This window comes from Delphinus delphis, chromosome 8 (assembly GCF_949987515.2).
Source record: "Delphinus delphis chromosome 8, mDelDel1.2, whole genome shotgun sequence".
NCBI lineage: Eukaryota > Metazoa > Chordata > Mammalia > Artiodactyla > Delphinidae > Delphinus > Delphinus delphis.
Window position 1 is genome coordinate 58,706,819 of NC_082690.1, and position 14,505 is coordinate 58,721,323.

Genomic DNA, 14,505 nt, shown 5'->3' on the forward strand with positions numbered 1-14,505 from the left:
GAGGTGAGATTGAGAGAGAGATGGAAGCTGTATCAGGGAGAGTACAGTTACAGGAAACAACTCCCTCCAGCCATTTTATTTACCTATTTTTATATATTTATTTATTTATTTTTGGCTGTGTTCGGTCTTCATTGCTGCGCGCAGGCTTTCTCTCATTGCGGCAAGCAGGGGCTATTCTTCGTTGCGGTGTGCGGGCTTCTCATTGCAGTGGCTTCTTTTGTTGTGGAGCATGGACTCTAGGCGCGTGGGCTTCAGTAGTTGTGGCACATGGGCTCAGTAGTTGGGGCTCACGGGCTCTAGAGCGCAGGCTCAGTAGTTGTGGTGCAAGGGCTTAGTTGCTCCGCGGCATGTGGGATCCTCCCAGACCAGGGCTTGAGCCCATGTCCCCTGCATTGGCAGTCAGATTCTTAACTACTGCGCCACCAGGGAAGTCCCACTCCAGCCATTTTAAACAGAGAGGAGTTTAATATAGATTATTAAGGTACTTTAAGTTATTGGAAGGGCTCAGGGAGTGGGCTCTAGGCTAAGCTTTCAGGAGAGAACCAGTAGATCTTTTAAATTTGAAATACAGTGCCAACACTGCAGCCCAGTGATCGGAAACTCTCATCAGCACTATTGACATCGGGCCTCTGGGGCCTCAGGGACCAAACCCTGGAGCAGAAAACTCTGTCATCCTTGCTAGTAGTAAAAGCAAAAGGGAAAGGAACATGTCCTCTGCCTCACGTCTGCCTTCCAGATCTGTTGTAATGGCATATAACAGATAGAGACCAATTTGTATCCATACTCTAGCACAAAAGAGTCTGTGACCCTTTCAATCTCTACAATAAAGGAATACAATACAGTAAAAGTGGGGGTGGATGCTGAGCAAGTCAGTCCATGTAATACTGTTGAGTTTCACAAAAATAAAACTTTTTTAAGAAGATAGCTCACTAGATAAAGGTACCATTAGTGCTATTCTGTACATTTTACATTAGTAACGACGGGTGCTATATTATTGATTTCCATTAACTATTCTTTGCTTACTACCATTTTATTAGAATCATTTTTTCCTGCTCTTTCAAGAATATGCTTGTAAACTGGTTTTGCCAGGTTGTAGCCAGTGGTTTTTTGTTTTATTTTGTTCCTCCTGTAGTTCTTCTGTGTATCTTAGTGTTTCTCTGCCTGCTGGTTAAGCCTTTCTCCGGGTCCTGCTTTGTTGACAGCTCTTGCACACACCTCAGCTCCCTCCTGCCTCGCAGCCACTACCAGCTCTCACTTCTAAGGCTAGCATTCCTCTTCCTCCTCTTCAGTTCTCTTTCCCAAGGCCTCCTTGCAAAATCTCCACTCCTTTGTCTCTGTTCATCACCCATTTTCTTTCTTTATTAATTATCCCCAGTAAGAGGGACTAAAAAGTAATGCCATCTGGTCTGGTTGTTAGAAGTCACGATGTTAAATAACATGACGTAAATTTTTTACCAAGATTTGGGGGGAAAATATCATTTTTAGTTTAAACAAATAGGGCTATAGTAAGGAAGATAATGTAAAATCCTCATGAAATTTTAGATAAAATACAAGCCTGTTAATAGATGTCATGTGTGTTGTTGCTCTTTCAAGGCAACAAGAACCCCAATGCTCCAGATTTTAGTATTTACTTGTCTCTAGAAGTCGTTACTTTGGTGGGAAAATTTGAAAAGAATTGGTCTACTCTAATACAAATTAGAGAACAGACTTGTGGTTGCCAAGGGGAAGGGGGGTGGGGGAGGGAAGGACTAGGAATGTGGGATTAGCAGATGTAAACTATTATATGTAGGATGGATAAACAAAGTTCTACCGTAGAGCACAGGGGACCATATTCAATATCCTGTGATAAACCATCATGGAAAAAATATTTTTTAAAATGCCTGTGTGTGTATAACTGAGTCACTTTGCTATACAGCAGAGATTGCCACAAAATTGTAAATCAACTATACTTTAATAAAAAATAAAATAAATTTTTTTTTAAAAAGCACTTACTAAAACTACAAAAAAAAATCTACTCTAATGGAAATTCTTTTGGTTGAGGAAAACATAGCAAAGCAAAATTGCAGGCACTTCTGTTTCCCTAAAGAATGTTGAAGTTGGAGAGATCTAATGATGGGGGTATAACGTTCAGAGATTCTGCCTAGAGAGTCAAGAGAGGTTTCTCAGAGTAGAAGGTACTAGAGTCTGTCTTTGCGTTACGCGGGCCTCTCACTGTTGTGGCCTCTCCCGTTGCGGAGCACAGGCTCCGGATGCGCAGGCTCAGAGGCCATGGCTCATGGGCCCAGCCGCTCCGCGGCATGTGAGATCTTCCCGGACCGGGGCATGAACCCGTGTCCCCTGCATCGGCAGGCGGACTCTCAACCACTGCGCCACCAGGGAAGCCCTAGAGTCTGTCTTTTAAAGGCTACTTATTAAATGTTACACTGCTTGTGGAGGGGAGTAAAAATCAGCATTCCTCAGTATAAATGTGTTCTTCGGATTTTCTGTCCACAGGGACAGCCTGGGGTCTTTGGAAGAGTAGTTACTGAAAGGAGCAGTCAGAGAAGGAGCAGAGTGGAACCTCAAAGATTAACTTCATCAGGCTTCCCTCGTAGCGCAGTGGTTGGGAGTCCGCCTGCCGATGCAGGGGACACGGGTTTGTGCCCTGGTCTGGGAAGATCCCACATGCCGCAGAGCGGCTGGGCCCGTGAGCCATGGCCGCTGAGCCTGCGCATCCGGAGCCTGTGTTCCGCAACGGGAGAGGCCACAACAGTGAGAGGACCGCGTACTGCAAAAAAAAAAAAAAAAAAAGATTAACTTCACCTACAAAGTAAAGTGGGAGTATGCATTTGGGGAAGCCTTGAGCTAGCCAGGTAGAAAGAAGACAAACCATTTAGAGTCCACATACAGAATTTGTTCCTCTGGATCACGTAAATAATATTTAAGACATACTTATTTTTTTCCTTTCTCTTTCCTTCGTCTGTAATCCTGAGTCATATCATTTTAGAGCTGAAAGGGATCTTATGGAATGTATAGAGTCTACTACATTATGTAGAGTCTGTGTTATTCATCACTGTCGAAAAGAACTTTGTACTGTGATGGAAATGTTCTACATTTTTACTGTCCAGTATGGTAGCCATTAGCCGCATGTAGCTATTGAGTGCTTGAAATATAGCTAGTGTAACTAAGAAACAGAATTTTTAATCTTATTTAATTTTCACTAATTTAAAGTAAAATAGCCACCTGTGGTTAGTGGTTATCTTGTTGGACAGCTGAGTTAGACTATCTAGTATTGTCATCCGTCTTCATTTTACATTGTTTGAAGAGAAAATAAATGACTGAGTCTCCCACATTGGAAACCTGATCTTGTAAAATTAGCATCAGCACAGTACTCAGTGTTTTACATTCATTTAACTCTAGTGGAGGCAATACAGGCAATGGCTGAGAGCTTGGACTCTAGAGCCAGAATGCTTGAATTTGACTCTCAGTTTACCATTTAGTAAATGTGTGACCACTTAATAACTGTTTGATCTCTCTGTACCCCAGTTTTTTCATCTATATAATGGCAATAATAATAATATCTTCCTCATAGGTTTGTTGTAATGATTAAATGAGTTAATACATGTATAGTTCTTAGAATAGTGCCTGGCACATAGTAAGTGTTATATAAGTGTTACCTACTATTATTTATTTTTAATCTTTACAACATCTGAGGAGGTGTATCATATGCCCCATTTGAGGAAGTGGTGGCCTAGATAGGCCTTGCCCAAGGTTACACAGAATGTGTATGGCAGAGCTAATCATTGATCATCTGACTTGTAAGTCCAGGCTCTTTGCAGTTCTGTCTTTTGCCTCTTAATCCAATATCTTCCATCATCCCACAGAGTACAAGGAGATGGAAGAAGTTGTTTCTTGCTGGGTAGTATTTATGAACTGAACCTTGAAATAACAGTTTCAGTAGCAGAAACATTTCAGACACAGGGAATAGCTCAAAGAAAGACCCAAAGGTAGGAGAGAGCTAAGAATGGTTCTTCTTGTACTTGTATAATGAGAGGCTTCCAACACATTCTTTTTGGTACCCTAAAGTATAGTCACTCCACTCTTTTCTATTTCAGGGAGCCCCTTGACACAGAGGAAAGTATCAATACCCAGTTGTTGTGTATCCTTCACAACAGCTGATGAGCCATCTCCTATCTACACCCCAGTGGTTGAAAACACAGATTCCCCCATCTGGAATTTTCAACAGCAATCAAGGTTTGTATTTTATGATGTTCCATCAGCCTTCCAAAATCTGCTTTTTGTTCCAAGAGACAAATTCAGAGTGAGGAATGTAACAGACACAACAATATTGAGCAGAGTTGGAGAATGCTTTCCTTATCAAACAGTTATTTAATCCTAATGCTTATGAATTCACAGCTAGTGGTGGTTTAAAGGTTTTGTTGTGGTGTGTTTTAACTCTGCTCAGTACAACCCAAAAATTATTCAGTGAAGACCTCTTATATGCTCTGCTCTGTTCTGGGCAGTGGGAATTAAAGGTTATCGATTAAGACAGTCCCTGAAGACCCCTCAGCTAAGTGTGGAAGAATGTATGCAAGCTATCTAGGTGAAGAAGGCAGAGAGGACTGATCTCAGGAAAGGCTGTGGATTACACATTCTTGGAAAAGATTTCTGGTGCAGTGGAAAGAACCAGGGCTTGGAACTAGAAAGACTTGGCCTCATACCCCATCTCTGTCATTTACTAGCTGTGTGAACAAGTTACATAACATCTCTGAGCCTCAGATTCCTCATCTGTAAAGTGGAGGTAATTTTGACAGGGTTATTAGGAGGTCCAAATTACATGACATTTAGGGAAATTACCTCCTGGTACGTGGTAGGTACATAACAAATGACAGATCTCCTTTGGAAGCTCAAAAAAAGGGGGAGATGGAGTCCTGTCAACCATGTGGCAGTGCAGCTCGGAGGTCAGGGGCTGGTACAGAGGCCCACTGCTGTGGTACCAGGCTCTCCTCCCTTTTCTTCTGTTACCTGTTGCATTATCATTAAAAGTGGGATTCTATTACTAATTATTGTTACTATTATCTTTACACTGAATCACCTTTTGCAAAGTTTAATTCTTGTCCACCAGCACCAGCCATGCCACATGGTATCTGATCTGCTGTTTTCTCACAGTGTTTATGTACCTAATCGAGTCTCAGCAGTTGCTCACATGTTCAGTGTTGTGAAATCTGAGTGGTTGACTTGAGTCAGGAGCTATAACTACAGTGACAACTCAGTACTGTCTATGGTGAGCTACTGGAAATTATAGATATTCTGGCCATAGTGGCCAGTACTGAAATATCAAATCTGCCTCAAAAGATAGGTGACCAGAGGGCTGAGCTTCTAAGTGAGGGTGATTTGTTCATTCAGAACCTAACTTTACTAACTTGTTAAAGCAACATGAACAATCACCTCATTTCATCCCCTTACTATACAGTTGCGGAGACTGTGGCCCAAGGAGGTTACATAGTCTGTTGGTAACAGAGACAAGATTAGAAGAAAAATGAATGATGGTGCTGTTGGCAATTTCTTTATCACAAAATTGTTTCATTTGATCCTCGTAGAAACCTTGTAGGTAGATAATAATATCCCGTTTAACAGGTAGGAAAATCAGGGCTCAAAGAGACTGAGTGCTCAGGGGCACTCAGGTGATACTAGGAGAGCTAGAATTCAGAGGTGGATATTTTGACCCCCGGCTAGAATTCAAATCTCTGACACAGTATTTGTTCCAAGTTAGCACAGTGCCTCTCACTGGTCTTGAAGTTGGCTCTCTTCAGTTCCCCAGTGGAGTCTGGAGAAGGAAATTAAGTCTCTTAGTTTTTCTGGTTCTCCATCTTGCTCACCTGGAGCAAGGGTACCTGCTTTGTAGTTTAAAACTATACAATTCACTTCATATAAAATATATTAGAGGTGCTCAGTGAATTCCACATTGAATTCTTTAACCTGGTAAGAAAGTTGGGTACTTTCTTATTTTGGTGCCTTGCCTCTGCACAGTGTGGCTCTGGAGTCAGGCAAACTGGGGTTCAAATCACAGCTCTGCCACTTACTGACTCTTATGTGACCTTGAAAAACTGACTTCACATCTCTCAGCCCAGCTTCATCATCTGTAAAACAAGGATAATAATGTCCATGTCATAGGTTTTTGTGTAGATTACATGTATAAGAAACACTTGGCACCGTGGCTGGCCCAAGGTATGTACTCAATAAACACTCTTTCCTCTCTTCTCACCATCTCCACGTACCACCACAAGGCATAAGAAGAATCCTTACCTGCTCCAATAAAACGGGGTAGGGGGGTAGGGGGAAGAATACTACATCACGGTTGCTTGTTTTTAGGTCTTGACAAGTTCCTGGTTACTTCACCTCTCTGAGCTTCTATTCCCTCCTTTTAACTGTGAAGATAAAAATATATCCTAGAAGATGATCATAAGCATGAAATGAAAATGCTAGAAAAGTGTTTTTCAACTATAAGGTGTTCTTCAAGTCTGAGTTTCATACTAGAGGAGCTTCCTACACAGTTAATCTATGGTGGTTGTTTTTCTTAATAGGCTGTCTAAAGAGCTTCTTTTGGATCCACGACAAACTCTGGTCTTCAAAGTTTGGCATAAAGGAGGTATGAACTCTGTCTTACTTGGTTGTAAAAATAAGTTCACACCATGTTGACAATTTGCCAATCCTTTTCTTTTTCTAACCAAGTAAAACCATGGCACTGATGGTTCTGGGAACACATATGTATGTTAGAGGTAATCCCACAGATTACTCGCTCTCTGTCATTAAGAGCGGCCTGAGGGAATTCCCTCGCGGTCCAGTGGTTAGGACTCGTAGCTTTCACTGCTGTGGCCCAGGTTCAATTCCTGGTCAGGGAACTAAGATCCCACAAGCCGTGCAATGTGGCCAAAAAAAAAAAAACAAAAACTGAGCGGCCATAGCCCAAGCTCATTTTGCACCCTGCACTGGTTTTCTAGGGGGTTATTTGTCCTTTTTTTGGTGAATTATGTCTCTTGTTCTTAATTAAATATAATACATATGTATGTTATAGAAAATTTGGAAAATACAGACAAGTAAAAATAAGAAAATGCAAATCCCTCATAATTCCAAGGGTGATGGTCTTTCAAATGATTTCTTTCAAGAGCCACTGCCCTAAGGAAAATCAGTGAGACGTGATAACATAGGGAAAAGAACAAGTGTTTCTTATGTTTAAGGGGTGTTTTCTAGTTGCGTATATCAAGAGGACAGAACTCAACCCTGCCAGCTTTTCCCTGCCATACAAAAAGGGAACTTACAGTAGTTAGAAAGCAGGCTGTGGTTGCCAGTCTCTCATCCTCATTATCTGTCTTTTCTGTTGATTGTGGAATCACTGAACCTTCCCATCCTCTAAATCAGTTTCTCTGTGTGCCACCTCGAATCTCAGTGGCAGGACATGCCCAGCCACATTGCCCAGCTCTTCTCTTTCCCCCACAGGTGAGGAGAGGGTGATTGGCTTTGCCTCAGTGGACCTCTCCCCACTTCTCTCTGGCTTCCAGTTTGTCTGTGGCTGGTACAACATCACAGACTTCAGTGGAGAGTGCCAAGGGCAAATAAAAGTTGCCATCTCCCCTTTGGAGAGTTTGATGCACTTCAGAGAAGAAAGGCAAGCAAGACGTGGGATGGAGACCTCAGGATCACTGGTATGTATCCTGATTCACGTCCTTAACCAGTAAGGGTTCTACTAAGCAAAACCTATAAGAAGATAATTTACATGTGTTTGGTACTTTCCAGCATACAGAATACATTTGTGTCTCATAATGACCTCATGACCTTTTTGGGGTGAAAATTTCTGGAATTACATGGTGGTGATGGATGCACAATTCTGAATATACTGAAAAACCACTGAATTGAACACTTTCAAAGGGTGAATTTTATAATATGTGAATTAAATCTCAATTTTTAAATAAAGTAAGATTAGTTGCAGTGTGGAATCTGAAACCACATTGGATTAACTTTTTAAAAAAAAACTCTGTTACATTAAAATCATTGGTCTATTAAAAAAAAATTAAAAGAGAATGGGAGGAGGGGAATTGATGATAGTAAGTACAGACAACTCTTTCAGGGAGTTTAACTGTAAAGGAAAGGAGACTTTCCCAGGCTGTCCCAGATAGGAGAGCTCTATCAAGGCAAAGACTGTGTTTTACTCATCTGTCTGTCACGCATGCCTGGCCCAGGGTTTGGTAAAGTGGGCATCAGTAAATATCAAATGAATGAATGAGTGAATAAATGCATGTGTGAGAAAAATGACAAAGAGTTTAAATAGTCCCCATATAGGAGGGTCTTTTCTTTACATCAACCCTGGTAATCGTGAGACAAGGAATATCACAGCCAGATTATCCTCACATGTAAGGAAAATGTAAGATGTCCAGCCAGGAGTTCACAAACTAGTGGAGGAAACAAGAGCATAAATAAAAATAAAACAGCCTTTAAAAAGCAGTCTGAGGGCTTCCTCATGGCGCAGCAGTTGGGAATCCGCCTGCCAATGCAGGGGACACGGGTTTGATCCCTGGTCCAGGAAGATCCCACATGCCATGGAGCAGCTAAGCCTGTGCACCACAACTACTGAGCATGAGCTGTAGAGCCCACGAGCCACAACTACTGAGCCCACGAGCCACAGCTGCTGAGGCCTGCGTGCCTAGAGCCCGCGCTCGGCAACAAGAGAAGCCACAACAATGAGAAGCCTGTGCACTGAAACGAAGAGTAGCCCCCGCTTGCCACAACTAGAGAAAGCCCACGCGCAGCAACAAAAACCCAATGCAGGCAAAAATTAATTAATTAATTAAATGTTTTTTAAAAATTAAAAAAAGCAGTCTGATAATGTAGTCTGTAAAATGGGGATAATAATAGTACCTACCTCATAAGATTGTGATGTTTAAACAAGAAAATGCATGTACCTTGCTTAGTACAGTGTTCAAATACATAGAAAATAATAAATTATATGCATACGATAAATTTTACAAATTTATTTATACTGCTTTTTTCCAAAAGGATTTGTGGCAACAAGTGTGCTATTTTTCTCTTTGCTTCTACAGATCCCAATATATAGTACCTTTTCCTTCCCCGCCTCTGATATGTATGGTGCATTCCCTGGCTGCATTGCAGGACAGACTCCAGAACAACTTGTTCACACCTCATCAAAGGAGGTTGATTTCTCCTCTCCTGGGAGGTGAGTGGTTTCTTTATGATAGAAGGAAATGGGGTCAAGAGTGGAAGTGTGCAAACTAGCTTGTCATTTCTCTCTTTCCTTTATTAGAGGAAGAAATGAGAGACAGGGAAAGACAATTGACCTTCTTTCATAACCCCTGGGAACCCCAAGATCCTATGAAAAGAGTTTTTATAAGATAGAAACTAGGGACTTTCCTGGTGGTCCAGTGGTTAAGAATCTGCCTTCCAATGCAGGGGATACAGGCTCGATCCGTGGTCGGGGAACTAAGATCCCACGTGCTGCAGAGCAACTGAGCCTGCACGCCAAAACTAGAGAGCCTGCGTGCCGCAATGAAAGATCCCGCATGCTGCAAATAAGACCCATCACAGCCAAAAATAAATAAATAAATATTTTTTTAGGAAAAAAAAAAAAGGGAAGTTTTACTGCTATCAAAAGGGTAGCTTCGGGCTTCCATGGTGGCGCAGTGGTTGAGAGTCCGCCTGCCAATGCAGGGTACACGGGTTCGTGCCCCGGTCCAGGAAGATCCCACATGCCGCAGAGCGGCTGGGCCCATGAGCCATGGCCACTGAGCCTGCACGTCCGGAGCCTGTGCTCCGCAACGGGAGAGGCCACAGCGGGGAGAGGCCCGCGTACCGCAAAAAAAAAAAAAAAAAAGGGTAGCTTCAGTGCAAGGGACTCTTTTCTCTTTTCCTCAGAGGCCTTAACCTTCATCCGTAAAATCAGTCATCAGCTGTGTGAGAAACATATCATGACCCTTCCCCTCCCAAACCTACATGCCAGGTTATTTTGTGAAAAGCAGTTGGCCCACCCTTTTCACCTAGCCAACTGTGGATATGCAAATGGATATCAGGACTAGAGCATATTCCATCCTGTCAAAGGGTAGAATCTAAGACTAAGATTGCTTCTTTCCACCCCATTCCCCTCAGGCCCTAGTGTCATTTGGCATTCCCCTGCCTCCATCAGTCTTTTCCTTGTCTCTCTCTCTACCTCAGGGAGAAGGCAAGGGATCTTATACAAGCCACTCCTACAGCAGCAGTTACTGAGTAGACCCTTTATTCCAAGAAAGATACTCTAATACTGCTTAGCCACTCAAAGACCCATTTCAGTGTTATGTAGCTTTCCTACCACATGAAGAGAGCCTCTGCCCTCTGCATGAAGGGATCCCATGTGTATGTGAAATCCTAGATCCCAATATCTATTTTATAGGTGTTACGTTGACCATAGCCAATCAGTGAGACAATCAAAGGAATATCAGAATAATTATGCTGAGAGAATAATTATGCTGAGAGAGACAAGCTAGACAAAGAGTACATTGTATATGATTCCATTTATATAAAATTCTAGAAAATGTGTACTAATCTATAGTGACAGAAAGAAAATCAGTGGTTGCCTAGGGATAAGGCAGGATGAATGGAGCGGGAAAGAGGGAGGAATTACAAAGGACAGGAGGAAACTTTTAGGGGTGATGGATATGTTCATTATCTTAATGTGTGTGGTAATGGTTTCCTTAGAGGTACATATATGTTAAAATACATATTGTACACTTTAAATATGTGAAGTTTATTATATACCAGTTATACTTTAATAAAGCAGTGGTTCTCAAACATTTCCACTTCAGAACCCCCTTATACTCTTAAAAATTATTGATGACCTCAAAGAGGTTTGTTTCTGTAGGTTATAGCTATCAGTTTTTACCATATTAGAAATTTAAATGGGGACACTTTTTAATTTCTTACAATTTTTTTAAATTTTTATTTTTATTGAAGTATAGTTGATTTACAATATCATGTTAGTTTCAGGTGTACAGCACAGTAATTCAGTGATTTTATATATATATATATATATATATATATTCCTTTTCAGATTCTTTTCCCTTATAGGTTATTACAAAATATTGAGTATAGTTCCCTGTGCTATACAGTAGGTCCCTGTTGGTTATCTTTTTTTTTTTTAATTTTTTAATTTTTTTGGCCGTGCTGTGCAGCATGCAAGATCTGTCTCCCAACCAGGAATCAAACCTGTGCCCCCTGCATTGGAAGCACAGAGTCCTAACTGCTGGACCACCAGGGAATTCCCAGTGATCTGTTTTATATATAGTAGTGTGTATATGTTAATCCCAACCTTCTAATTTATCCCTCCCTGCAACACACCCCCAAACTGGGAAACTTTTAAAATATAATATACAAAATCAGTTGTGTTTCTGTACATCAGCAATGAATAATCCAAAAAGAAATTGAAAAGATGATTCCATTTACAATAGCATCAAAAAGAATAAAATACTTAAGAATAAATTTAACCAAAAAAGTACAGAACGTTTTCTCTGAAAACTATAAACCATTGTTGAAATAAATTAAAGAAGTTATAAATAAATGGAAAGATATCCCATGTTCATGGATTGGAAGACTTAATATTGTTAAGATCAGTTCCCCAAATTGATCTGTAGATTCAACATACTCCCTATATCACAGTCCCTGCTGGATTCCTTATGGCAATGGGCAAGCTAGTCCTAAAATTCATATGGAAATTTAAGGGACACAGAATAGGCAAAACAATCTTGAAAAGGAAGAAAAACATTCCCAATTTCAAAACTTACTACAAAGCTACAGTAAACAATACAGCACTGGTATAAGGATAGAAATAAAGATCAATAGAATAGAATTGAGAATCCAGAAATAAACCCATGTGCCAAGGATGCCAAGATGTCAAATGTGCCAAGATGGTTTAGTAATAAGAATAGTCTTTTTTCAAGAAATGTGTTGGAACAACTGGATATCCACAAGCAGAAGACTGAAGTGGGACCCCCTTCCTCAGACCATATACAAAACTAACTCCAAATGGGTCCTATATCTAAATATAAGAGCTAAAACTATAAAAACTCTTAGAAGAAAACATAGTAAATTTTTATAACCTTCGATTAGGCAATGATTCCTTAGATATGACACCAGAAGTAGAAGTAACAAAGGAAAATATAAATTGGATTCATCAAAATTTAAAACTTTCCTTCTACAAACGATACCAAGAAAGTGAAAAGACAACCCACAGAATGTGAGAAAATATTTGCAAATCACAGATCTGATAAGAGACTTGTATCCAGAATATATAAAGAGTTCTTACAACTTAATAATATAAAGCAAATAACTCAATTAAAAATAAGCAAATGGGGCTTCCCTGGTGGCAGAGTGGTTGAGAGTCCGCCTGCCAGTGCAGGGGACGCGGGTTCGTGCCCCGGTCCGGGAAGATCCCACATGCTGCGGAGCAGCTGGACCCGTGAGCCATGGCCACTGAGCCTGCGCGTCCAGAGCCTGTGCTCCGCAACGGGAGAGGCCACAACAGTGAGAGGCCCGCGTACTGCAAAAAAATAAAAAAAATAAGCAAATGATCTGAATAGATATATCTCTAAAGAAGATATACAAATGGCCAATAAGCACATGAAAGGTGTTTGATGTCATTAGCCATCAGGGAAATATAAATGAAAACTATAATGACATACCATTTCACATCCACTAGGATGGCTGTAATCAAAAAGACAAATTATCACAAGTGTTGGGGAGGATATGGAGAAATTGGAATCCTCATACATGGCTTGTGGGAATGTAGAATGGTGCAGCTGTTTTGAAAAACAGTCTGGCAGTTCCTTAAAAGGTTAAACATAGAGTAACCATATGATCCAGTACTTTCACTCCTATATATATACCCAAGAGAAATGAAAACATATGTCCACACAAAAACTTGTACATGATTGTTTGTAGCAGCATTATTCCTAATAACCAAAGATTAGAAACAACCCAAATGTCTATCAACTGATAAGTAGATAAACAAAATGTGATATATCTATACAATGGAAAATTATTCAGCCATGAAAAGGAATGAAGTACTGATATATGCTACCACATAGATTAAGCTTGAAAACATTATGCTAAATGGAAGAAGCTAGTCACAAAACATCACATATGTATGATCCCATTAATATAAAATATCTGGAATAGGCAAATCTGTAGAGACAGGAAGTAGATTAGCAGTTGCGTAGGGCTGGGAGGTTTGGGTGGAGGGTCAGGGGAGAGGAGGAAGTATGGAGTAATGGCTGTTTGGGGTAGGATTTCTTTTTAGAGTGATGAAAATATTCTAAAATTGATTGTGCTGATGGTTGCACAGCTCTGAATATATTAAAATCCATTGAATTGTACACTTTAAATGGGTGAATTCTTTGGTATGTGAATTATATCTCAATGAAGCTGTTATTTAAAAAGAAGAAGGGACTTTCCTGATGGTCCAGTGATTAAGAATCAGCCTTCCAATGCAGGAGACGCAGGTTTGATCCCTGGTTGGAGAACTAAGATCCCACATGCCGCGGGACAATTGAGCCCGCACACCACGACTAGAGAGCCCATGCACTCTGGAGCCCACACGCGCCACAGCTAAAGAGAAGCCTGTGCACCGCAATGAAGAGCCCGTGTGCCACAACGAAAGATCCCACGTGCCACAACTAAGACCCAACTAAGCCAAAAATAAATTAATTAATTTTTAAATGAATAAATATTAATTAATTAAAAACAAAAAGAAGATGATTATTGCTGGGATCAAGTTCTTGAATACCATGCTAAGGAACTTGAAATTTGTTCTAAAGATAAAGAGAAGCCAAAGCTAGAAAGGAATGATAGTAATTGAATAGGTTAGTATATGTTGAATGCTTAGAACAGTGCTTGGCACATAATAAGGACTCCATAAATGTTATTGTTATTTCAGTTCTGTGTTTTTAAAAAATCACTGAGGCTATAATGTAGAGAATTTATAAAAGGGGAATGAATAAGACTGAAGACAGAATTTTCAGGAGATGATTATAATCCAAGCAATTGAGTCGATGAAGCCAGAACTGTGGTAGTGGGGATGGATTTGCGGTACCATGTCAGGAGGGTGATTTGTTTGTTGTCACGAATTTATTGTTTGTTTTCTCATTGGTTGGGAATTTATTTTGCCCCCATTTATTCCTGATAGAAGCAGTACCACAAGAAGCAAGGCATCACGCCATGAAGAGCATGTGCAGAACATCCGCCGATTCCATGAATCCCTGCGGCAGGGAGAGGCAATCTTGCCAAGTGATGACAAACTGACCACATCACCCTTTTCCTCCCATACTTCCATTCTGACTTCCCTCAGGTGAGGCTCTCTGCTGAGTAAAGACACAGGGAACCATAGTGGAGCGCAGGGTGAAGGGGCAAAGGCAACCTGCAGTACTGCTTTCTATCAGCTACCACCGCTCCGGGATGTTTAGCAAGGGCTTTCGTGTATGTTAGCTTCGA

The 14,505-nt window shown here is 40.8% G+C and overlaps 1 protein-coding gene across 2 annotated transcripts in view; it reads left to right on the forward strand.

The window, feature by feature from the left end:
• The window catches only part of C2CD3 (C2 domain containing 3 centriole elongation regulator), a 128,398-nt gene that overhangs the window by 87,404 nt on the left and 26,489 nt on the right, over positions 1–14,505 (forward strand). For both annotated transcript variants that reach the window (XM_060018288.1, XM_060018289.1), the window contains 5 exons: positions 4,095–4,233; positions 6,564–6,628; positions 7,477–7,682; positions 9,075–9,208; positions 14,201–14,362. In XM_060018288.1, the coding sequence (XP_059874271.1) occupies positions 4,095–4,233; positions 6,564–6,628; positions 7,477–7,682; positions 9,075–9,208; positions 14,201–14,362 (706 nt within the window). The remainder of the gene's footprint in view (positions 1–4,094; positions 4,234–6,563; positions 6,629–7,476; positions 7,683–9,074; positions 9,209–14,200; positions 14,363–14,505) is intronic.